The sequence below is a fragment of the Phascolarctos cinereus genome, unplaced genomic scaffold, assembly GCF_003287225.1.
Source record: "Phascolarctos cinereus isolate Bilbo 61053 unplaced genomic scaffold, phaCin_HiC Scaffold_1;HRSCAF=81, whole genome shotgun sequence".
Taxonomy (NCBI): domain Eukaryota; kingdom Metazoa; phylum Chordata; class Mammalia; order Diprotodontia; family Phascolarctidae; genus Phascolarctos; species Phascolarctos cinereus.
In genome coordinates, this window is record NW_027555514.1 from 147,611,450 (window position 1) to 147,637,968 (window position 26,519).

General features: G+C 36.5%; 1 protein-coding gene across 5 annotated transcripts in view; it reads right to left on the reverse strand.

The window, feature by feature from the left end:
* MAGI2 (membrane associated guanylate kinase, WW and PDZ domain containing 2) overlaps window positions 1-23,761 on the reverse strand; it is a 701,300-nt gene extending 677,539 nt beyond the window's left edge. For all 5 annotated transcript variants that reach the window (XM_020984495.2, XM_078154538.1, XM_078154537.1 and 2 more), the window contains exon 1: window positions 23,645-23,761. In XM_020984495.2, coding sequence (XP_020840154.2) covers window positions 23,645-23,693 — 49 coding nt within the window. In that variant the 5' untranslated portion in view covers window positions 23,694-23,761. The remainder of the gene's footprint in view (window positions 1-23,644) is intronic.
* Between the last annotated feature and the right edge of the window lie 2,758 nt (window positions 23,762-26,519).

Here is a 26,519-nt window from a genome sequence, read left to right on the forward strand (position 1 = left end):
ATTGTACTGGGAAGGCTTCTAGTTTATTCCCATTACAGAAAATACTTGCTGATGGTTTTAGATAAATATTACTTATTTTAAGGAAAGCTCCATTGATTCTTATTCTCTCTAGTGTTCTTTTTGGCTGCTTGCAATTCTTTCTCCTTGATCTGTGAACTGTGGAATTTGGCTATGATGTTTCTGGGAATTTTCATTTTGGGATCTCTTTCAGGTGGCGATTGATGTATTCTTTCAATTTCTATTTTGCCATCTGGTTGTAATATATAAGGACAGTTTTCTTTGATAATTTCTTGAAAGATGCTGTCTAAGCTTCTTTTTTTTAATCATGGCTTTTAAATAGTCCAATAATTCTTATATTATCTCTCCTGTTTTCTAGGTCATTTGTTTTTCCAATGAGAAATTTCACATTTTCTTTTTTTTTTTTTACTCTTTTGATTTTGTTTTATCCTATCTTGATGTCTCATAGAGTCATTATTTTCCATTTCCATTTTCATTTTTAAGGAATTATTTTCTTCAGTGAACTTTTGTACTTCCTTTTCCATTTAGCCAATTCTATTTTTTTGGGAGTTAGTTTCCCTAGTAAATTTTTTTGTATATCTTTTCCCATGCCATTGACTCTTTTTTCATGATTCTCTTGCATTACTTTCATTTCCCAATTTTTCTTCTACTTCTCTAATTTGCTTTTTAAAAGCCTTTTAAAGCTCTTCCCGGAATTCTTTTTGGGCTCAAGACCAAATTACATTTTTCTTGGAGGCTTCACATATAACCACTTTGACACTATCAACCTCTTCTAAGTTTATGCCTTGATCTTCCCTATTACCATAGTAAGTTTCTATAGTCAAGCTTTTTTTTTTTGTTTGTTTGTTTGTTTTCGTTTTTCACTCTTTTTTTCTCCCCTTTTTTGTGACTAGGTGTTTTTATGTGAGATTTGGGTTCTGGTCTTGCACTGCCCTGGTTTCTTTTGCTGGTGCTTTTGGTCTTACTGCTGGCTTTCCTGGGCTGCAGGGCTTAGCTGCTTGCTTTCTCTGGTGGGTAGGCTTCATTTCTGGCTTGTACTGGGGAGTGGGGCTTCCGCTTTGCCTTCCCCTGAGTGTGAGGTTGAGCTGCTGGCCTGCTCTAGGGGTGGACTCTTGTTGCTGGATTGCTATGGTAATAGGGTCTTTCTGGTGGCTAGCCCTGGAGGGCCTCTCTGCTAGCAGGCCCTGGAGAAGTAATTTTGTTGTTGATAGGCCCCAGAGGTAAGGCCCTGCTGTTGGGTTGCTATGGAAACAGGGTCTCCCTACTGGTAAACTGGTAGGGTTTCACTTTTAGCTATTCCCAGGATGGGGATTCACTACCGGTCAGCAATGGTGTCAAGGCCTTGCTGGTGGCTTGTGCTGGGGGTGGAGTCACCGGAGTGGGGCCTTGCTGGGCTGCACAGAGTTCTCCCTTGCCTAGGGGAATGCTGGCTTGCAATAACTCCCAAAAATTCATTTGCACTCAATGGTCTTGAATTCTGCAAAAAGTCACAGAATTTAAGGATTAAGAAAAGGTCATTGGATTCAGCCATTCAGAACAGCTATAAAAGATCAATTATGCCTTATTAGCATAATAAGATCTCACTAATTCAAATCTATTTTGTTGAAAGGCTTGCCTCACTAAAAGAAAAAAATGAATGACAGGAATTAATGATATGCAAATTCTCTTTTGCTTTTCAGTTTTATAATGGAGTTGTAAGAATTTTATTATAAAATATTAATATTAAATATTAATACTATTATTACATAAAATATTAATCTTAATTCTCTAACATACACATCAAACAGAAATATATAAATACATATATATTTTGTTGTACAGAATGTTAAGGAGGCTTGCTCTAACAAATTTATATCAAATATTTATATATAATTACATCCTTTTAACATATATGCAGGTGACTGAAAACAATACATATGACTTCAGGAACAAGAAGACATCACAAGAAGTTAAAAAGTGAATCACTTGTGAGTAAATAGGGACAAAGAATATAGACTACACTTTCTAGGAGTTTAGCCATAAATGGGAAAACTTATAGGGTAACGTGAGTATGGCAGGATCAAGAAAGTGGTTTTTTTTGTTGTTGTTATTTTGTTTTCTTTAGAAAAGGGAAGATCTGAACATATTTGTAGGGAACAGAGAGTGACCTAATAGATAAGAAGAGATTACTGCTTTTCATCTTCCATTCCCTCACATTTAGCACGTTGATTAGTGATAAATAAGTGTTGGTTGACTTGCACTGAATCAACTTAAACAAGCTTAGTTATTTGGTTTCCCATGGCAAAATTCATTTGTTCTAAGCTTCAACTGACAGGAGAGAGGAATCAACAAAGTAGGATGAGACTGATGGCAATCCACATACTGACAGCATCAAAAAAGGAAATGCTGACAAGAAGAGAGAAGACAGGCTGGGATTCTTATAATCTGGCCACTGTGTAGATTTTCACAATCTAGCCAATAGCCCACAGATGCCCAGATTCCTTAAGAGTCTAGCTAACATGGCGAATCTTCAATAAACCCTGATTTTGGATGAAAGAAGGTGTGGGTCGAATTCTTTCAGACAGGACCTGCACATTGTGATTTTGGGGTCCAGCACCCCTAAACCCCTAAACCACATCAGGTCAGTTCAAGGCCATGGACCTGGGTATACCTTCCACAGAATAGAGGACATGGATGGACATCCTACCTGGAAGTGTATGCTCAATTCTTTTAATTCCCTCAGCGCTAGGGAATTGGGAAAAACTGCAGTTGTTTTTTGGTTCCCTGAGGCTTACTTACTCCCTTCTCTCTGCACCTCTGAATTCTCCTTCATGAAGGTTACAGGGAAAGTTAAAACAGTAAAAATATCTTGGCATATTCTGGAGGTTTTGTGATTGATCATTAAGGAGTTTTGAAACACCTATACAACCTGGTCACTCCCTTCCCTTGAATCATAGGAGAAGAGAGTTTCACCCTTTACCCTTCACCTTTGACAGTGTGGGCCCTCCTGGCAATGGCCTTGGGCCCTAGCACAACCTTTGCCTGGAAGCATCAGCCAGGTTCAGCACATCCTGCTCAAGATAATGAAGCTAGCCTCCCAACTTGGGTAATCATGCTCTTTTAAATTTATAGTTTTAACTGTTAATGATGAGATGTTGATTCTCTGTGTAAAGTAATTTGAAAATACATTTAACAAAACTGAAGTCACCTGATTGGTAAAGGGTTTGTTTCAAGTTTCAAATTGGTGAACTTTTTGTATCAGTTATGTCAAGCAACTTTTCCTAATTTGGTTACTGCTAGAATAATTTAGCTATTATTGGTTATTGTTTTAATGTGCAAACTGGCCAGAAGGCTTGTTTGGGTTATGTATGGCTTGCTGAGAATTTGCAAGCGTACAGAAATCTCTAATGATTTGCTTTTTACACCAGGACAAATTTAAATTTGAGATATAAATCTTGGAACAGTTTTTCCTAAGCTGTGATCAGTAAAACTTGCTGTTTGAGGTAAAAGCTCATAGGTTTTTATTTTGAGATGTCTGATGGGTCATAATCTATCAATAATCAATAATCCACCATCTGAGAGAAATGCCACAAGCCACTCAGAGAAGGTGATACTGGTAGGAAGTCAACATTGGGAAAAGCTGAGTGGACAATTTTACCCTCAGTCTAAGATGGGATCCTCCTGGCTCAGTTTCCCAATTATGTTCCTTTGAAAGGGAATGTTACCCACCTGGCTATTCCTAAGTCTGGCTGTGTGGTGGATTTTATACTGCATGGTTGGAAAACTGAATTATCTGAATCCAAAAAGAGCTAAGGATGTTTTATCCTCTCATTTGGGCTCTAAATCTAGTCCCTGCTTTATATCTGGGCCCTGCAGTTTTTTCTGTCAGATTTGTGTCTTCCAGACTACAGGCCATTCACCTGAAGTTGATAGCAAACAGTAGGGGCTACCAGCCAATGTCTCCCATCGTTCCCTGGATGCAGCCTGTGCTCAGTGCCAGTCAATTTCCTCTTTGGGATCCCCTTGAGGCAGGGACAGCTCTAAGCCCCTTGCTAGCAGGAAGCAGTTTCCAAGACGTTCACCCCTTACCCCAAAAGAATTTGGGTCCCATTTATTTGAGGGGGGAATGATGAGGATGAGATCTAGACCCCAAAAGGAAAAACCCTGGATTTTCCCACATGGCCAAATCTCTGGCTGTAGCCTGAGGCTACAATCCCATCAACTGGACTTTCTTTGTGACTACGCCAAATCTCCCAATTCTCTTTTACCCTTAACCTAGCCTAGACCTCCCTATGTCCTCAGGCCACTTCTCACCCTTAATCCTATCTAGGCTCCATTCTCCCTTGGCCACCCCTGGATTTCTATTACTTCATAGACTACTTGGCCACTCCTAGATCCCTCCCATAGTCTTTCTGTATATGAGATCCATCTTGTCTCCATTAAGATGCTTAGATTCTTATAATCTAGCCACTGCTCAGATTCCTAAAATCTAGCCATTGATTAGATTCTTATAATCTAGCCAACAGCTTACTAATGTTCAGACTCCTTAAGAGTCTGCCCAATATGATGGATGTTCTAATAAACCTTGTCTTTGGCTGAAAGAAAAAAAAAAGTAGACAAGAGAAGACAGGATAGAAAGACAATATAAACTTAGTACACCTGAAGCTTTGTGTCAGACAGTGATTATATATGCACCTCAATGGGCATAAAAATTGAATTACATAATATTTGCAATAATTCCTAATCATTGAGAAATGATTATACTCTATGCAGGGTAGGTTTTAGCATGGAAGAAGAAAACATATCATACATTCTATAAAGATGAGGGCAGGGGCCTTGTTTTCACCAAACCTTCTCTACTGCTCAGAGTATGGAGCTTTGGACATAGTAAATGCTCAACAGAGGGTTGATCACTGAACCACTTTCTCTCAGAAATTATTAAACTAAAACAAATTTCAGTGCTTAAAGAGACAAGATTCAATGGCCTGAAAAACTCACTTGAGTAACACATTATTCTGATAGTTCTGGAAAAGGATATACTGTTTTCAAACACCCTTGTGTTAGAAAGATCTAATTATCTATACATAATTGATAGATGTCAGTTAAAGCAGTTCCCTGAAAAATCTATAGTAGAGATTACTTATGGCTACAGAATTAATTTGAAAGAAATAAAACTATCGCTCTTCAATTTCTATCATTTACATTTTTCTTCAATTGAAACAAGATTTTTCATGAAATTGGTCTGAATTAATGAGGTTTAATAAAACCTCATTATGCTAATAAGGCAATGACAGAATTCATTTTATGTTGATGAGTTGCAAGAGATTTGAAACTTTTTGTTGGACGATTTTTGCAGACTAAAAAAATAAAACACATACATACATACATACATACATATATACACATACATGTATGTATGTAAATTTTCTTTATGATGAGATGATATTGGCTTCTAGAAGAGGTATCAGTTTAAGTTTTATGCTTAGCAGAATGTTTTTAGTAGAAAGGGCCCTGAAATTGGCATCAGATTTCATGGGTTCTCATTGTAGCTGTGCTATTTGTATTTCTCCTTTCCCTCTCCACTAACCTTGAGCAAGTAATTTAAACTCTTTAGGTTAATTTAATTTCTTCAAATCTTAATTTCCTCATCTGTAAAAATGAGGGTGTACAACGACTTGGTTCAATATAAAGACATCTTTCCTAATAACTGGAGCCCTCCTAAAGAGGAATAGGCTGATTTGATAAATTACATCATAGGGTTTTTTTTTCCCTTTTTAGGCAATTGGGGTTAAATGACTTGCCCACAGTCACACAGCTAGTAAGTGTCAAGTGTTTGGTCTGAGGCCAGATTTGAACTTAGGTCCTTCTGACTTCAGGGCCGGTGCTCTATCCACTGTGCCACCTAGATGCCCTCTATTAGATCATAGTTTTAGAGCTAGAAGAGACCTCAAAGACAATCTATTACAACCCCTTCATTTACAGATGAGGAAAATAAGGTCCAAGAGGTTAAGATGATTGTCCAATTTCAAATAAATTATAAGCATCACAGGTGGTTTTTCTCCCTGATATTGGGAAAGATTGAAGGCAAAAGGAAAAGGCAATAGCAGAGGATGAGATGGATGGATAGTATCGTAGAACCAATGAACACGAACTTTGATAGACTTTGAGAGATAGTGGCGGATAGATGGGCCTGGAGTGCCATGTTCGATTGGGTCACAAAGAGTCCGACATGACTGAATGGATGAACAACAATAACAACTTTTTAAAATTCTGCTGTTAGGTACTATGGGGTAGAGGGAGAAAGAAGAGGGGAAGCTCCAATTGGTAATTGGACCATCATGGAGCAAGTTACTGGGTCAAGAAACTGGAGAAAGGATTAGCAATGTTCCCTGCCCAACGATGGATCCCAGATCCAGAAGAAAGCCTTGGGTAGTGACTTAAGGGCCACTGATGGATTTTTCAGAGGGTAGGGAGCAGGGCAGGACAAAGGAACAGCAGGGGGAGGTCAGCAGTAAACAAGTCCAGGGGCAGTTACCCAGTTGGAGGGGTAGATTGGGGTGGGAATTGTGTACCATTCCACTGTTGGTATCTTGGATTGAGCCCCAAACACATCTTGCCAATTGTTGCTTTAGTCGTTTCTTTGCCAACCTCCTCCAGGAGCTGAAGCCTACTCTTCTTTATCACAGGGGCTCATCAACACATTTCCTTCCTTCAGATTTTTTTCTACCTTTTTTCTGCCTAAGAATAGGCCAACTCTGTTCTCTATTTTCCCTAACCTTAACACAACTATTATCCCCCATTTTTCTACCCCTCCAGATACCATATTAAATATTCTGTGCTTTTTGATGCCCTTGACATTATTTTAGTTAGTGTTTAACGATTATCATTCCTTCATCAAACTCATTTCATACAGTAATCAGGTTCAACAAATAGTTATTAAATGCTTGTTATGTGCAAAAGCATACAATGATACAAAATGGACCAGTCTCTTCTTTCAAGGAATTACATTTCTAAGTCTCTTATGTGCCTTTATTTCTTATTATGAAGCATCAAGTGTGTTTCACTTGAATATTTGCTCTGTATTAGAAAACATCTTAACCTTTAATGTGTAAGACATCAACTTTTACAAATTAAATTTAAGATTTTTAGGGCAAAAAGCTGATAAAGAATATTTCAGAGAATGTTTACTAACTGGTTACTATGTGACAAGTATCATAGAGAAACAGTGGCATCACAGAAGAACAGACAGAAGGAAATCTTATGTGTAGAATGACTAACTGAGAGGATAATAAATGAGACTGGACCACTAATCTGGCCAAAGGCAATGGAAAAAGGTTAGAAATGAGTCTTGTCCCTGAATGAAGTTAACATTAAAATTAATGAAGAGAAGAAACAGAATATGCCCTTAATTGCCCCATGCCTGAAATGTTCAGCTTTCTCACCTCCTCCTATTAATTTCCCTGGCTTCTTTCAAGACTGTGCTCAAACCTCACCTTCTGCAAGTGGCTTTTCCCAGTTCCCCAAATGGCTTGTGCCTTTCCTATGACATTACCTTCTGTATATGTTGTATATGTGTATATGTCTTGAACTTACCCCATTATTTGCATCTTGCCTCTCCCATTGAAATGTAAAATCCTTGTGAAAAGGGAATGGTTTTGTCTTTATTTTTATCCCAAAGTGCCTGCCACATGGTAAGCATTTAATAAACACTTTTTAACTGACTTACTGAAAACTCAGTATTCTCATATACTGAACCACAGTTAATTTCATTTCTTTTCTATATTCAATAACCCCAATTTATAGTCTACATAGATCACTGGGAATCAGTATAACACAGTAGGAAAAAAGCATGAGGACATGGACTTATTGCAGTTAGGTGGTACAGTGGATAGAGTGCCAGACCTGTAGTCACAAGAAACGAATTCAAATGTAGACTCAGACACTTAATAGCTGTGTTACTGGGCACACACTTAACTTTCATTTGCCTCGGTGTTCTCAATTGTAAATTAGGGATAATAATAACACAGGGTTATTGTGAGGATCAAATGTGATAATATTTGTAAAATTATAGGCACCAAATAGGCACACCTTTCCTTTCCTATTTTCCTTGTCTCCTTTTCCCATATTTATGCAGATCCATAGCCTCATTATACCTAAAAGTAGTAAGTGGCCTACAGAACAAGGGAGTCTTGAGATGATATTTATGTGTGTAGACATATAACATCCTTATTGTTATCTCCTTGTGTTCTACCAGTCTCTACAACATCAATCTTTTTAATGTTGTCTACTTTTACTGACCATAGCTATATTATTCTAGTTAAATTAAATTAAGTGAATTGCTCATCACAGATCCATAATCAAGTAACCCAGTATTCTGATTCCAGGGGTAGCAAGGCAAAAGACTGGATACATCAAACATAAAACCTGCTACTCACGACACTCCCAAGTGCATGTAAACTTTATTCAAATTTGATAATATTTAAGAAGATAAATAAAAGTACAATAGAATATAGATAATATCACATTTTGAAATTAAGTCTCCATGCAGCCTGCAGGGAACTTTATGTATGGATTAGTAACCCCCCTTTTTATTTGAGCTTTACACCATTGTCTAAAACTATCAGTTGCAGACAGTACTGACCTACAGGTTAGACGTTTTAGCCTTTGGGAGTTCCCTGAACCAATGAAACCACAGACTGAATCCCTATTCCTATTTGGATTATGGTACTGTCAGCCCTTTTCCTGGACTTCTGTATTATTTCTGAAAAGGGGTGACAGAGAAATAAAGCAAATACTACTATATAGATTCTGTTAAATGCAAGATGCTTTAAAAAGGTCAGTGAAAAGAAAACCTTCCAAGTAGTAAAAGAATTCAAATACAACTAGAAGCTAGGCATTTTCTTAGCAAATATTTTCAAAAAGACAAAGAACAGGAGTGAGAATGAGCTCCAAACCAAGCCCATGAGTACTAAGAGAGAAAAATGAAAATCTATTTGGACAAACCAGACACTGAGCCAAGAAAAGAAGCCTGATTGTCTCATTTCCTATAGAAAGATACAATACAACATATTGGACAATTTATTGGAAATGAACAACTGGGTAATGTTTGTTTAAAAATCAGATTTTGAGCACAGGCTACAAAGACACACATGCCAGGGATTTCATAAATTAACTGATCATCACAGAGTCATAAGCTCTCATTTTTGAAGACTGTGAAGAAGAAAGGAATTTCTTAAAGCCATAAAGGAATAAAAAAACCCTTCTATTTTGGGAAGCAAACAAAAATGTTGACCCAAAGGAATAAACTGCATTTACAAAGCCATTTTCATAAGTAGATAACTCAGGAAATGATAGGCAAATCTCTTTTAAATCTAGAGCACCCAAGCATCATTAAGAAAACATCATAAATGCATCTTGGATCAAAAAGACTAAAAACAACAACAAATTGACTTAATGAAAAATCTGCAGCTTCCAACTTTGTGTTGTAATTTCCAAATACCCAGACATTTTTCTTAAATGTCCCTCGTGTTGTGCTTGGAAAGGTAGAGGTATTTAGAAATCCTCAGTATTACTCCCATTTTCATACTATTTATATACTCTACATATCTGTATAAATCTAATTTTTGAGTTGGAATTTTATGATGGTGATAACGTTGTCAATTTACATTTTAAATCTGTGTTATCTAGGTTATACACACCTTTGCTTCTAGACGCAAGACTGATTATAAAAATTCATATTGAGAGATGTTTCAACATTGAAATTTAGAATAGTATTAAAATACAGCATCATTTGTCTGCCTTCATTAATGTTCCACATAAGAAAAATCCCAGATCATAAGAAACTTACCTGTTTCACAGACAAAACTTCTTAAAAAAAGAAAACATCCTTAAATAATTTAATCAGACTTTCCCCCTTAAATGTATTATTATACACTTCTTTAACATATTAAGTTTTTTTCTGAATGACTCTATTATCATTAAAAATATTAGCTATCATAGCTTACTATAACAAACATTTGCCCTAAGGGGATACTGAGGAATATAGTAAAGCTATTTCCCCTTAGAATAAAGACACCATAGCTTCTGTGCTTTATTAGTTCATATATTCACTAGTTTTGGTTTGGCTCTCTCTTTGCTCAGTAAGTTGCTATCAATATGACCTCCTTTAGCATTACTTTTGCTCCCCTTCTGTTTTCCTTCTTCTGATCTTCACTGAGCTAAGAAACAAGATGCTCAAGTTTGTTAGAATTGTGTCTAAAATACCTTAAGAGGAACTAATAACTCTTGTTAACATGGCATTTTAGGGCTTACAAAATGTATTCCTCACTGCAGGGCCATGGGGCCAGCAGTGCAGCTAGTATACTTGTTTTAAAGATGATGGATGGAGGATAAGATCATTTAGTTTATGCTTGGGATTCAGAGAAAGAACACTGGATTGGAGTTGGAGGAACTGGGTTCAGGTCTCAGACTTTCTACTTACTATCTATGCAAGAGAGCAAATAGCTTAATTTCTTTGTACTTCAGTTTCCTCATTTATAACAATAAAAGAGGTTGGGATTAGGTGACCTCTGATGTAATTTCCAACTCTAAAGCTGACACACAAGTTAGTAATGTAAGAATTGTCTGGAGTAAATAAATGTTTGTCTAATGCAAGACTCCTCAGCGTCATGTCTATCAAGGGTTAAACCTGAGGGACTTTTCGATGAGTACACTGCTTGGACTTTGGTACACAGGTTTTATTTGGGCTGCTTAAAGGCTTCTTTTGGGGCTTTCTTTCAGAGTCTCAACTATATATTTCACGGTTGAGCTTGCTAGATAAGTGACCTGTATGTAGATAGGTCAGAAGCTACCACTCAACACACAAGGTCACCGGAAACAGAGGCTCTGTAGTTTATACTGAAATGTCTAATCATTAAAAAATAAATGAACATATTTCATAACTCAGAGAAAAATTAAAAAAAGGTTGCAGTTTTCCATAAACAAGAGCCTCATTAAATTGATTTTTGTAGGTATTACTATTACTAAGCCCATGTAAATAATACAAGAAAAAAAACCCCCAAAGCTAATGCTACTGGATAATTGATCTAGACATATCATTAATGTTGGCCCTTAAGGTAGGAATCATAGCAATTGCTTTTTTATTAGATGACTTGTCTTACATTAAGCAGATTCTAGCAAGTTTATTCTCTAATAAGACAGTGTTTCCTTTTGATATTTTGTCCCAATGTCAATAAAGGTCTTGTAGGAACAGTCTTTCTTTTCTTTCCTGAGAAGTGAGAAGCAGGAAGAGTTAACTGTAGTGGAGGGGTCTGGCACATGCACAAAGTGGTTGAGATGGTGCCTTTCTAAATGGAGGAGGCTAGGGAGCAAAATAAAAGCACAGATATCACGTATGTCTCATTCTGCACCTTGAATCTGTCATTCTTCTATAGTGAGGTGGATAAATAGCATCACTGATGCTCTGAAGTGAAGGCTGGCCATTTCCAAGCATTATTTTCAGGCAAACAACTCAGCAGTCAAGAGGGCAGTATAATCCTCAAGGACCTTGAATCATCACTTATTGGGATTTTACTGCTGTTTGTATGGTCTGATCAAAAGTTATAATTGTAGTGATCCTTGGAACTATTCAGGTGTCAAAGTATGACCTATTACTATTAGATGTTTGCTGAGCCCAAATCATGAGAACTATAACAATGAATTAGTCTTTGAAGTAAATTACTTCTCAGGAAAAAACAAACAAACAAACAAACAAAAAACTAGACTGTTGCCTTGACTTTTCTCAGTTTTCTGGTTTCTAGCCCATCAGAGATTAAATTAATAGTAGAAAGGGGATTATCTTGGGTAGGTGTTTGAACAAAGGAAGATCCAGAAGTTTGATGATCAGATATTGAAGTCAAAGACATAGAAGAGGGTTTCAGACTAAATTGATGAAATTATCAATATGCAGAGGGCCTGAAATGCCTTTGTCATCAAGAAGACACAGAAGTCAATGAGGCCTTAGTATGAATAAAACTCTTGCTTTTGATAGGTAAAGATAGGAGATTTATGACACAAAAGGCAAGACACATAAATTGCCATCACAGATATTATTTCAGAAGAGTGCTACTATTCATGCAGTAAAGAGGCTATAATAAATTCAAACAACACTTTTTTTTCTTCCAAAAAACAGAGAAAATTTAGAGTCTGTGCAAAGTGCTGGATTGATAACCAAAGGCATGGAAGGCCCAAATTCCTTTGCAGCCCAAGTGGCAACATTCCAACATTCTACAGTTAAAAAATCTCTTAATACCAGTGTTATAATTAATGAAAATGATACCAATTAGAGTTTGAGCTTCTTGAAAGCAGAGACTATTCTGCTTTTTCTACCTGTGTCCCAAGAGCTTAACATAGTGGTTGGCATAAAGTAAGAACTTAGTAAAAAATATTCATTTTATTTCATTTCATTCATTCAATCAATACCTTTTTCATGTAGTGCAATGTATTTATCTAGGAATGTATGAATATTTTTGCACCACATCTGAAGTATTCCCATGGCAGCAGCAGAGAAAAATGCACTGCCTACAGAAATGTAAAAATTGTTAAAAGAGAAAAAGAAAAAGAAAAAAAAAGTTCATAACAAAACAACCAATGGATCTTGGTAGGGTGGGAGAGGTGAGGAATTCTGTCATGCACTGATGTTGGACGGACTCTGTCAGTGGCCCAGGACTGAAAAAGAGAGTAGCAGTTTGGATTGCCTTTGGGAAATTATATAGTTCTGTTAATGACTCCCATCTTCTTCCTAAAGTAAAGGTCCATATTTTAAACACCAATTTCTTGTGGTGATGATGTATTCCTGTGAGTTAAATGCTAGTTTCCAAGAGATCAAAATTGAGGATCATTCAAAGGGAAATGGAGAAGCACATGGTGGGAATTAATAGTGTACAACACATTATAAATGAGGAATTACACTAGAGGAGCATTGTGAAAGATATCAAATAAATATATTCATTGGAGGAAAAGGAAAAAAAAACTAAATTGGGCTGACTCACATAGCAAGAGTGGTGGATAATTAATGAACAGTTCGATTGTTCCATTGATAAATTAGCAATGTCAAGAAATCTGAAGAAAGGTCACCAACATTTAAGTAGACATACTGTGTGGACTTAGAGGAAGGGAAGGATAGAAATGGTATAGGATGGGCTACGGTTAGGGAACCTGTGACCTCGGAGCCACATGTGGCCCTCTAGGTTCTCAGGTGTGGCCCTTTGACTGAATCCAAATTTCACAGAACAAAGATGGCAAATATAGATGTATTTTGATATGTATCACTTAAAGGACTATCGAATTATAGATCTATCTAGTCTGTTGAAAGATAATAGCATTTTTCAGAGTTGAAATATAATTCATCATAGTAAAAATCAACCAGTTGTATATAATGGACAGATAACTGAGTTTGACATCAGAAGACGTGTGGTAGAATCTTATCTCTACCATATACTAGCTGTCTAATTTCAAGTAAGTCACTCTTTCTCTCTGGCCCTCAGTTTCCTAATCTGTAAAACAAAGAGATTGAACTACAAAATTTCTAAGGTTTCTTTCCGTTCAAGCATTTGTGACTGGCTAAGGAAAAATTGGAGAAGAACTGCAGTTGCAGGTATGAGGCAGTATAGGATAGGGACTGAACTTGCATTCTATTGCTGTAGGGATCACATGGTGAGAAAACTCTCTCTACTGATGCAGGTTTACATGGTCTTTATAATTTAGTCTTAAAAATTTGACTAGAGTTCTGAGAGATTATTAAGTTACTTGCCCAGAGTCAAATAGCTGGTATGTGTCAGAGACGAAGCTTGAATCCAGGTCTTCCTGGCTTAAAGGTCACTACTTTATCTACTACAGGTTGCCAATCTTTATATTTTTCCTAACTCTAGTTTTTATGCATATTATTGATTCTTGACTCCTTGGGAGGTCATATGCTTGTTTGAAGGTTGCATGAGGTGGCAACCTTAGTTATCCTAAACTTATCCTAATATTATTGCTACAAAATAACTCTGCTATCCTCAATGGGAAAGATAGGTGAATTATCAGCAACAGATAAGTTGCTGTCAGAGTAGCACTTAGGGTGTCTAGGGAAAAAGCAAATTCAATACTGTCTCACATGGTTGGATCTGTGAGAGGATAGATTTTAAAGATCTTTTATCCTAGCTACTATTTTAAAAGGAAATGGGTGTTAATGTGTGACCATTTCCACTTTTGTTTTGGGAAAGAGACTATGTTTAAAATAAAAGCAGAGAATTTTGTCCCAGTTTAATTCAAGTTAACACTTGTATTATTGGAGCGTTAGTCAGGAGCAAGGCAGTTAAGCAAAAATCATTTGTTGTCTGTCTTTCGGGAGCTCTGAAAATAGACTGAATCTATCACAAGATAACTGGCATGTTAAGATCAGAAAGGAATGTAAAACATCACTAAATATGTTTTTCTTTACTAGTTAACTTTAAAAAAAAGTTTAATGTCTACGCAATCATTGTACCCAGAATTCAGATAGATAGATAGCTATAGATATCGATAGATCCAGATATAGACAATTTTACATAATCATGTAAGGGAAAAGAAAATAAAAGTTCTATTCAAGGAATGGCAGGGCTGCTTGGACCATTTAAATGCTAACTACAAGTATCTACTTAGAGCTTAATATTAAAAAAGATTTTCTTTTATTGAGGATGATGGGATGAAGAAAGTGAAGGGTAGGGTGGAATTTTTATCTTACTTTCATCTTCAATAAAGAAAACAATCTCATCACCAATGTAAGAATTGATCAAATCTTTATTTTCATCAATAGACCGCAAGTGCCTTGAGGGGAGGAACAGTTTTCACTGACACATAGGAAGTGGCTTAACAAATGTTTGGTGAATTTATGAAATGTTGTTTGCATTTAGATAGGTAGTAGCTTGATCTGATGGAAGAATATATACCTTCTATCAACACCTTTCTAACACCAGTGATAATTTTATTTGGTTTGAGTAGCTATCTATCACCCAATGCTATCCCCATTTGGGAGCAAAGGGATTGAAATTTTATGTTTAAAAAACCCTTACAAAGTTATTGAAGAATTATAGAGCTGGCTTTCATTATTAAATTGCAAAACTTTAGGATTTACTTTCCTATTACCCAAATGACCAAATTACTTTCCTCAAAAATTTCATGTAACTTAATAGCTGGGGTTTTTTCCATGGAACTAATGAAGTCAAGGCTTCCCTTTCTACTTGGCCTTCCAGTTCAAGGACTGTATTCTTTTGTTACAGATGAGATAAGATTCTAATTTCACACCCATCCTTATGAAATAAGAAACTCAAAGTATTTCCTGCAACATATACAGGTCTCAAAGCCCTATAGGAGATTACAGAACACTGAGCATTGGTGAGTACACCACTTCTACACCAAGTGTTACTTTAATCTTGAATGAACTGTAGTGTGTGGGCTGCGTTTTTTCTGCAAGATTCCCAAAGATTCCAAAGGACTGGCTGACTTTCTTGATATGATTTTCTTCTCTTCTTTCCATCACTGTATCATTCAAAATAGGCTTATGATGAATCCAAGAAGAGAAATTCCTTTGTTAATCTAGAAGGAGTTGCCTCTTTAACTGATAGGAAATTTCTTGTGTAGTGTTTTACAAAGGCTGTCCCCCAAATATTGGCGCTAGTTTCAGGAAACAGGCTTTAATTCAACAAACATGAATTAACCACCAATTGCATGCTAGGCCCTGGGGAAGGTACTTGGTTTTAATAAGACAAAGTCACTACAATCTTATCTTATGCTCTCTAGGAACAAAAGGTGAGGTCAGACTCAGAATGGTCTGAATGTGTGGCAAAGCAGCAGGCACTGGCAAACTGGAATAGACTGCACACTGATTAGCCATGATCAGACAAAACATAGGTGGGATGGGAGGTTACTATTAGGAATGGCCATCAACAATGGGTCAGTCAGATATGACAGAAGCCTCTGTTCTACTGGTTCATGCTAGGACCATCCAGTAGCCTCTGTAATTGACTAGAGGTAAGAGAATCTTCTCTGATAAAAGTTGAAGTCCTGCTGAGATCCTTTATTCTTTGAACTCATTATGCTGGATATAACTTGTTTCTATATTGTTGTTTACATATTGTCTCCCCCATTCAACTCTGAATTCTGAGAGTAGGGACTGTCTCTTACCTTTCTTTGTGTCCCTAGAGTTTAGCACACTGCTTGGCACATAGTAGGCACTTAACGAACATTTATTCTGACCACTACCTGTCTGCCTTATTGACTCCTCTTAAGAGACGAAACTTTTTGATTTTTAAAGGTCCCTCATTTTTCAAACTCTTCCCCCAGGGTTAGTCTGCAAGGACCAGGAGATCATTATCATTGCCTGCCTGTGTCCCATAAGAGCTTTCAATGTCCGTATCAGACGGGGGCAGAGAGCAGATTTGCCTAAATTCAGCCTTCATAGAGGTAGGAGTGTCTATAATCCCAGAGGATCTAGAAATGTGAATGAGGGAGGAAACTGGCGAGTGTTTTTTTTCCACTGGAAGACTTGTCTTCTATGAGCTATTGAACCTAAGGAAGATGCTTAGCTTAGGGCTGACACCTGATAGAAGGGGTGTCATGGTACAATGATAGCTATGAGACTATGTGGCTGTTTGATGGCATGCACCACTAGCCCTTCTCCTACTTCTAATAATTCAATTTAACTCAACAATGAATGATTCAGCACCTAATATAGACAAAGGCTAACACTAGGAGATAATGATAGAAAGCAAAAAGTAAGATCAACTCTGCTCCCAAGAAGTTTACATTCTACTAGAGGAATACAACATGTACCTAGTTAAACAAACAGAAATTTTACAGAGTAAATACAAAATAATTCTGGAAGGGTGAGAATAGTAACAGCTGGGAAGAATTAGGAGCCTCCTAAGTTAAACATTAAAGGAAGCCAGGATGCTTATGACTACTTTAGGGTTTGTGCACAAGTTTGTAAACGGTGTAGATGCATCACGGAGTATCCTCTACTCTATATTGGACAACCAGTTCCATTACTAAATGTATTAATGTTCACAAATTAATTTAATCATATAGATGTATTAGTTTTTCTCCCAAACTAGATCATAATCTTGATGGAAGGGATAATTTCTCATCCTGTTTCTGTATTCCCATTAGAGCACAGCAACATAACTAGATTAACTTAATGAATTATTGTTGGTTGACTGACAGATACATAGAAAGTGGAAGTAGCACTGGAGAGAGGAATAAAAATTTTGGTTAAATCCCAGAGTATCACTACAGTAGCTAGTTGGGACCTTTAGCAAATTATTCCACCTCTCTAGATTTAATCTCACCTGTAACAGGGGTTTTTAATTTTTTTTTTTTTAGTGTTGTGGGCCCCTCTGGGCATTCTGGTTAAGCTTATAGTCCCCTTTTCAGAATAGTGTTTTCAAATGCATAAAATAAAATACTATGGTATTATAAAGGTGACCAATTTTATTGAAATGCAGTTATTAAAATATTTTTATATAAGCTCACAGACTCTAAGTTAAGAACCGTGGGAAAATGAGGTGCTTGAACTAGATAGTCTCTACAACTTCTACCCATTCTATCAGTATAGAAAAGGGAAACAGATAAAGGGTGTTATTACATGAATGATATAGAGTGCTTTAAAACAGAGAATCATTTTAAACTGAAAAAAGGTACCATCATCAAAAGGCACAGAGCTTATCACCCAGGAACCCTAACCCTAACCTTAATCCTAAATGAAGACTGGGAAGAGGCTGGTGAATAACTGTAAATAACTCTGTGAATAGCTATGGTTGCATGCCCACAAGAAGAGGCTTGGCCATGTATGCATATGCCTTTCATACAAGTGATACTCAATGAATGTTTTTTCAATGATTCACTGTTTAGGAGAGTTAGTGCAGAGCTATGAACAAATGATAATCGTCAAGTAGTCTGAAACAACCTAAGGCTTCCTTCAGTAGAACATAGGTTGCAGTCTAAGTCCTCTGGCCTGGCCATGTGCAGAGAATAGACAATGCAGTGTTTCAGCAGCTGGTGTATTACTATAACTGAAATGGGATAGCCAAGTTGGGGAGTCATAAGAAATGCTGTATGAACTGGCTGAAGCACTGCCTCAGGAAAAATGGCATAATTTAAGCTCACTGTTATGGTGGAAAGAGGCCCCTCCAGGATAAGCTCATCACTTCCAGACTCACCACCATGCTGCTAACTCAAACCTTGATTGTTGATGACTCTGTTAGCCTCCTCTCACCTTTGACTGGAGGGATATAGGGCAGAGTACCAAACTCTTGTTGATACCTTCTGTAGTAGAGGGCAGAAACTGAACTCTCCACCCATTCCACTTGGCATCTGCTACCCTAGAACAGTTACCTCTGTGCCAGGTACCCCATGATGTCCTGTTTCCCCTCACACCACTTTCCTGCCTCCTTTTGTGTGTTATCTTCCCCTTTAGATTGTAAGCTCCTTAAGGGCAGGGGCTCTCTTTTTACTAATTGTATCCCCAGCACTTGGCACAGTGCCTGACACATAACAAATGTGGATTGGATTGGATTGGAAATATCCCTGACTTGAAGCTATGAGAAAGTGGGTTTGAATCTTGTCTAGGCCATGTATTAGCTGTGTGACACTGTACAGGTCATTTTAACCCTTTAAGTCATTCATTTGTAAAATGTGTATAAAAATGCCTGCCCTATCTACCATAGTTGTCTCTTGTGAAGAAATTACTCTGCAAAACTTGAGACTTTAAATAGATGTGAATTATGTATGACAACAATTGGGAAAGTGAAGCCGCTAACTTGCCTGGTGTACCACTAAAGAGAATGGGATTGCTCCTTTTCGTGAAGACTGAAGTCTAAAGACTGAGTTGCAAACAGGACAGGTCTTTCATAGAGCAGCTGCAGTTACCAATCTAATGGTACATTCCATGTGTGCTTAGTGTAGGAAGAGCTGTTCATCCCACGCTGGTCATTCCAGCTGCATCTGTACTCCTAGACTGTAATCACCATCACTAGAGACATTGCGAAAGACTGTGAACAATATAGGTGCCCCTTCTTCAGAATGGGCTTTTTCTTGAAGTGACTGGATTTCTAGGATTCTAATCATAGAATCTGAGAGCTGAAAAGAACTATGGAGATCAGCTAGTTGAATTCTTTCATTTAACAGATGTGGAAACTGAAGCTCAGGGTGGTTTAGAGATTTGTTTAAAATCATGCAGCTTGGTACTCCATGAACTGGTCCTGGAGCTTCTTGTATTCAGGGTATATCACAATACTCATTCCATTTAAAAGTAGAAATGGATGAAGCACAGAAGGGCGAAAAGCCTTGCCCCAAATGAATGATAAAGAGGAGTCAAGAGAGTCCCTGCTCCCAAGGAACTTCATTTCTATTGGAGGAAAAAGACAGTATAGAAAGAGGGGTTAAGAAATAAAAGGTGCCATGAAGGGACAGAATCTACATTCAGGTGGAAGAGTGAGGAGAAAGAAGACCAGACTTCAGTTGGTGTGATTAGAAATAATTAAGAAGACAGGCCTACCTAAAGACTAAGGTCTCTAAGTGAATATTTCAGAGTAAGCCCATTTAATCACTACCAATGAATAAATAAATACATATTTATTAAATATTTTATTAAATATTTATTTTATTTAAATCATTACTAATTATAAAATGAATGAATCTCCAGACTTCTTGAATGGACATTGTTTGGAAAAAAGCAAATGTCAGAGGCTAACCTACTCGCCTTGTTGCTAAAGGGACTTATGACCCTCATTCAGGCTTACGCCCTAATCCCAATATCCAATACGTGGCAACTGACCAGAAGAATTAGGGTAAGAATCTATAGTCCCAGAGCTAAAAGTAAACTGATTTCTCAGTTTCTTCAGGGAGTATTCAGAGACATGATACATCACACAATTTGACAGTTCATTCTGGAGGGTCTAGATTAGGGGTTCATAAACAGAAGTCTAAGGCTAGGTTTCAGGGGGTCTATAAATTTGGATTAGAAAAAATATGACTTTCTCTAACTTCTAAATTAAATCTAGAATTTCCTTTAATTATTTAAAAATGTTATTAGGAGAAGTGGCCATTCTGTAGACTTTACCAGATTGCCAAGGGGTCCAAAAGAAAAAAAAGATGAACACCTCCTGCTCTGGTCAGTATTGGTGCTGAGGAATGGTAGTGCAATAGTGGAATGTGCTAGCATTGGAAAGGGAATGAAGCGGAGACCAGAAAGAAATAATGGTGGGAGAGAAAAAGATGGTAAAGAAAGGATTTTGTAGAGAAAGTCACAATCTCCTCTGGGACACTGATAAAAGAAATTTGACAAATCCAAAAACCTGGTGTAACTTTCTATCTGATAAACAAATGACTTCCACTTTCTTTGTGTCCTGTGAAAAGAGACCCCATGGGAATGCTTCTTGGGATTCCTTGCAATACTGCACATGAGGAAGTATCTCACAATATCACACTTAGGTCCAGGCCTATAGGAATGCCAATGAATTCATATTAAAACTTTTATTTTGTAGGTTCTTCAAAGACTTAATATACTGAGACTCTAAAGACATCTTACTTGTGTGAATTTCTCTGTGAAATTCAGGGTATCTTGCCTGAGAAGCCAGATTCTCATTTCACTAAACACAGGATTATGAAGTAATGAAATGGATTCCACAAAAAGCTCAGAATCATATCCAAGAATCCCAAACTCGAATGGCACCTCAGAGGTCACATAGTATAACACACAGCTAACCAGCTTTTCTCTCCATGATACTCCATATAAGTGGTCATCCATCATCTGCTTAAAGAACTCTTGTGAGAATGATCTCACTATCTCCTAAAGTGAGCTTCTACATATTTGGAGAACTGCAATTGTTGGGAAGTTCTTCCTTACCGTGGGCTGAAAACTGCCTCTCTGCCATTTCTGCTACTCATTCCTTCTCAGGCTCTTTGGGGCCAACTCAAAGCAGTCTAATTGCTCTCACTTACGGCAGCTCTTCATATACTTGAAGACAAATAGAGAGTACTACTGCTTGTCTAAGTTTTTTCTTTCTCTGAGCTACAAATACCCTGTTCATACAATCCATCCTTATATGGCTTAGTCTTAAGGCCCTTCACCATCATGGTCATCTTCCTCTGAAAGGTCCCCAGCTTATGCCCTCCTTAAAAATGGGGCACCTGGCACTGAACATAAGCCTAATATGGTCCTACCAGGACAGGGCTATAATTTTCCTTGTTCTAGACTCTACATCTCTTTTTATGCAGCCTAATAATACATTAGGTTTTTTGGGGTGCCATATAACTTGATTCATATTGATCATTTAGTCTACTAAAGCATTTTTACATTTTTTTTTCATAGAAATTATTGATTAGTCACACCTCCCCCACCTTATTTTGTATAATTGATTTTTTCTTTAACCAGTTACAGCATGCTCCCAACAACCTCTCCCCTCATCCAAATGAATTTGCCCCAGGTGCTAGAATTTCTAGTTAAAACTCTGTGCGCCTGGGTAATTACCTATACACGATAAATTAAGTAACATAGTAAATTTGGAGCTTTCGTCCAAAAGGTTGTTAAAGGAAGATTCAGTCAGTTTCACTGTGTTGTGTATGAATGATTTGAGCCATTTTCTTTTTAAATTTAAAGGTTTTTGAAACTCAAATTTAAAACTACACCTGGAAACATTGTATGACTTGACACTTATTTTTTATGAAGGCATTGAATAACCATCATATCTAACATATTAGCTTTATTCTTAGCTTGAGACATACTTATCTGACAGGAGAAATTGTCCTTGGATTTTGTTAGCTTATATACACTCAATTTACAGTAAGTCTTTTAGATATTGAATGAAATATCAGATTATTAACTATGTTCTTTTGGGAATACTGCTATATATTAGCCATTACCTCTCACCTAGCTGAATAAAATGCTTAGATTAAAGCAATTATGGGCAATCATGCTAGTAGAAGAAACACAAATAACAATTTATTAAAACAATGTCTCAAATCAATTGAGACAATATTTTGCCAAGTTCCTGAATATTTACTGTATTTACTGTCTTTATTTTTATAAATTATTCAATCTCCACTAAATGCCACCAAACATCTCCACTTTTGTAAAAGCACATTACTTAGAAATAAATTCACTTTTTTATCTCTCTATAATGCATATATGTGTATATGTGTGTATGTATGTGTGTATATCTATCTATCTATCTATCTATCTATCTATCTATCTATCTATCTATTTGCTGAAGTCATGCTAATCTGGCCAAGTTTCACAAGCTCAATGAAGCTATATTTGTATATATATAATATATATATATATATATATATATATATATATATATATATATATATGTATGTATGTATGTATGTCACATATGTGTATTTAATAAGGTATAAATTCACAGAAAATAAACTATATATGTATGTGTGTATGTTTGTGTGTACACATACACAAATGATTTCCTATGAATGTGGTAATTGACAATTAGTGTTTAAACCACTTTAAAATTGATCCAGGGGTCATGTATAATTAAATATATATAAACGTTTATTTCAAACAACCTCAAAATATCCTAATGGATACCTAATATCCATCAATTATCACCAAGTATTAAGGAAACAAACAACTATTGAGAACAGAAGTGTCAAAACCAACGCATTTTACTCATTTGCTGTTATTTATAGCTTCTGCTCAAAAATACACATAGATAAAGAGACACACATGAAAATAGATGGTATACACTTGTACCTGCAACAGAAATAGCACAAAGCTTAGCAATAGAAAATGTGAGGTTCAAAGGTACATCTGTGATACACTAGCTATAGAAAGTTGAGTATCTCACTCAACCTCTATTTACTTATCTGAAAGTAGACACAACAGCCTTAACACTACCTGCTTCTCAGGGCTGTTCTAATGATCCAAGGAAACAACATACGAAAGCACATTAATAGTGAAAAGTGCTACATTAATACAAATTATTGGGACATATATTAAATTATGATTATATGAAGTTATTCAGTCCAAGTAGAAAAACTTCAAAATTTAATTGTAATTATATTAAATCCAACCTCATTATAACAACGTCATTATAACAGTAAAGTTGGGAGTTTTTAGGAATTAGATCCATTTTGCATTCAAAAGGTATTATTTTGCTTTACTAACGTATTGGAAGCACCTAGTTATAAAGTCCTAGAATTTTACAAGCTGTCCCAGAGAGGTGAAAAATCCTTTTTCAGGGTTATACATCTAGCAAGGTGGGGCCTCAGGAAAAGCCCCCAGCTCTCTTGACTCTAGGAGTCAGTACTATGTTTCATCGCACCACTTTAATGAGCCCATTTTGCCCCTAAAGATACAGCATGAATTATGAAACTAGTGACACATTTATTCCAGTGTGTATATTAATAGGTTTCTTTCAGTAACTCAACTAATTTCATGAACCAAATTAATCCAGCTTCATTTTACATTTTCTTTAGGAAATGTGCTTTAGAATTGCCATTTGCCTCCTCATCAATTTCTGCAACACAGAACGGCGGCATATTTGTGACACGGTGTCCTAACACGATTCAATTAAATGAGAAAAATGTAATGAAACCCACAAAACAGATTTGGCAGTAAAAACGTGCTTACCTTCATATGTTCCACTTTCTAGGAGAGCACCGCTTTTCTCTAGTTCCATAAAGTCTTCAACAGTGATGAAAATATAGTCCACACCAGGGACCTCACCCTCCTTATGTGGCCTTGTGGTACCTGAATCAAAAACAAAATAAACAGAACGTGAAATGTTTGTAGCTGAACTTTAGAAAAGTTCCACTTCTGAATGGTGAGTAGCACTTACTCTGCGCATCATTTGTGGTTGGATTCTATATTTGTATTTTTGTTTGACAACAAAAAATACTGAAGTGGTAAACATTCAAGTCAATATACAAAACGTCTTTTTCCATCAAGCTCATAAAGAGTGCATTGCCATGGAATATATCTGTGTAGCTTTTCTTTCTTTCTTTCTTTCTTTTTTTTTTTTTTTAACAAAAACCATTATGTACTTTGTGAAGAGGTGTTTTGAATACTGAGCCAGGAGTTGGCTAGCTTAGGAATTTACATATTTCTCTCCTATGAATAGGCTTCTATTATTCTGTCCAGATTGCTGTGTTGTTACATAAATGACATCAAAAGACACAGTAAATGATTTCAAGTAATCTTTTATTTATATGGTAAATAACACAGTTGAGGTACTTATTTTAATTTTACAGGGCAGCTCCATGGCACAGTGTATAGAGTGCCTGACCTAGAGTTAGAAAGAACTGAGTTCAGATTTGACTTCACACACTTACTAGCTATGTGATCCTGGGCAAGTCACTTAACCCTGTTTGCCTCAGTTTCCTCATCTGTAAAACAAGCTGGAGAAGAAAATGGCAAACCACTCCAGTATCTTTGCCAAGAAAACCCCAATTGGGGTTAGAGTTGGATGCTACTAAGTAACAAACAACAAAAGCATTTTGATTTTACATATTTTTTGGAGAGGCAGCACAGCATAGCGGAGAGAGGAATGGCCTCTGAGTTAGGGAGATCTGGGTTCAAGTTCTGCCTCTGACATACTTTCTTTGTGATTCTGGGAAAGTTATCTAATCTTTCAGTGACACAGGCCACTCTCTAACACCAGAATATTCAGACAAGATTTTAATCTGAATTGATAGAAGGATAAAATGACAGGTATAGACCATAGAGCAAGAGAAAGGAAACCTGAAAATTTCACAGACAGATTTTCCACAGACTATTCAAATCTACTATCTTGCCTATGTCACTTACATAAGGCATCACACATAGTCAGAAATAAGTGTCTGTAAATAAAGAGGGGACAAATACCATGCATAAATCTGCATAAATCAAATATGCAAGCAATCAACAATTTGGGGGAAAATGTGGAGAGCTTATTTAATTTTTCTTCTAAGAATGAAAAAAATATATTTTAGGCTTAATTTTCACTTTCAATTTTTACATTATAGTCTCATAGTCAAAATGACTAAGACTGTCCCTTTAAATCTCTCAGAAGAAAACTCAGACTGCAAATGAGAGACATATATTATTGTCAGAATTCACAATATGCCAGGAGATTATTCTTGGTTTAAAAAAAATCATTGAAGTTGTTTTGAAAACATTACCCCTCCTCAAACTTTTATAACCTCCCTTGATTATAAAACAAATTTGTTCTTAATAGCATTTAATGGTATTTATTGATTTCTCATCATTTATGTTTAAACTGTGACATATTATGTAATGTTTTATGTTCTTACTTATGCTAGAAAACCTACAGCCCCTGCATCTAGCATGAGTAATATCCTTTAATTAATGCTGTTACCACAGCCTTAACTTTCAATTTCCTGTGCTTAACCCTTGTGGATGAACAGTACATTATTAATATATGGGGGTGTTTTTTTGCAATCAATTTGTTTTTCTGTTTTGTTTTATTTTTATGGGAAGGAACACACTCAAATCATTAAGGAAAAATTATCTCCTGAAGATTCAATTTTCCTTACTGATTTATCTGCATATTTCAGAAGCTACAGACTTTGATTAATTAACTACTTTCACTGTGGCAATGCATTTATAACAGCACAATATGTATAGAGAACCACGTCCTGAGTCCCATCCTCAGATACCGCAATTTTTTTTTTTGACCTCATTTAAATTTGGGTGGGGTGTGGAGCATGCCTTCCTTTTTTTTTTTTTTTTGAAAATTCTTAGGGCTGATTGATCGTGTCCATGCTTTTACTAATCTCAAAGGTTTTATGCTGCTTTCCTGTTGCCTCTTCACTCTAATTTACCAACTGCTGATAAATCCAAAACAATGGATCACATGTGTAGTGCTGGAGGGGATGATTGATGTTCCCATCCTACAGATATTTTACAAATAAAGATGACCCTGGATTTCATTAGTAGCAATTTATTTAATGCGAAGTTCAGTGCTCTTTCCAATAAATCAATTAATAAACATTTATTAAGCTCCTATTATGGGCAAGGAATGTTAGTAAGTGCTGAGAGTACAAAAAGAGGCAAAAGACAGTTCCTGCCCTCAAAAAGCTTACAATCTAAGGGGGGAGACAACATGGGAACAAATATATACAAGGTACATTATATACAGGATAAATAGAAAATAATTTAACAGAAGAAAGGCACTGGAATTAAGAGGGGTTGAGGAAGGCTTCCAGTAAGAAGACAGGGACTTAGTTTAGACTTAAAGAAAGTCAGGGAAGTCAGTAGTCAGAGGAAAGGAGAGAGAACATTCTGGACATGGCTTTTGCAGCCAGAGAAAAAGCCTCGGATTTAGTTTCCATTGTACCACAAGTTGGAAGGGAGGTGGAAAAGCCCTTAAATTCTGGACTTAAACTGCAACCTTATCACTTCTGAGAAGGTTAGAGAAAAGTCCAACATACCAAACCCCTAAGCAGTTGCATATAGAAGTAAGCTACTTCTGATGCTTTGCTTGCCCCAGAAATGTGTAAATATT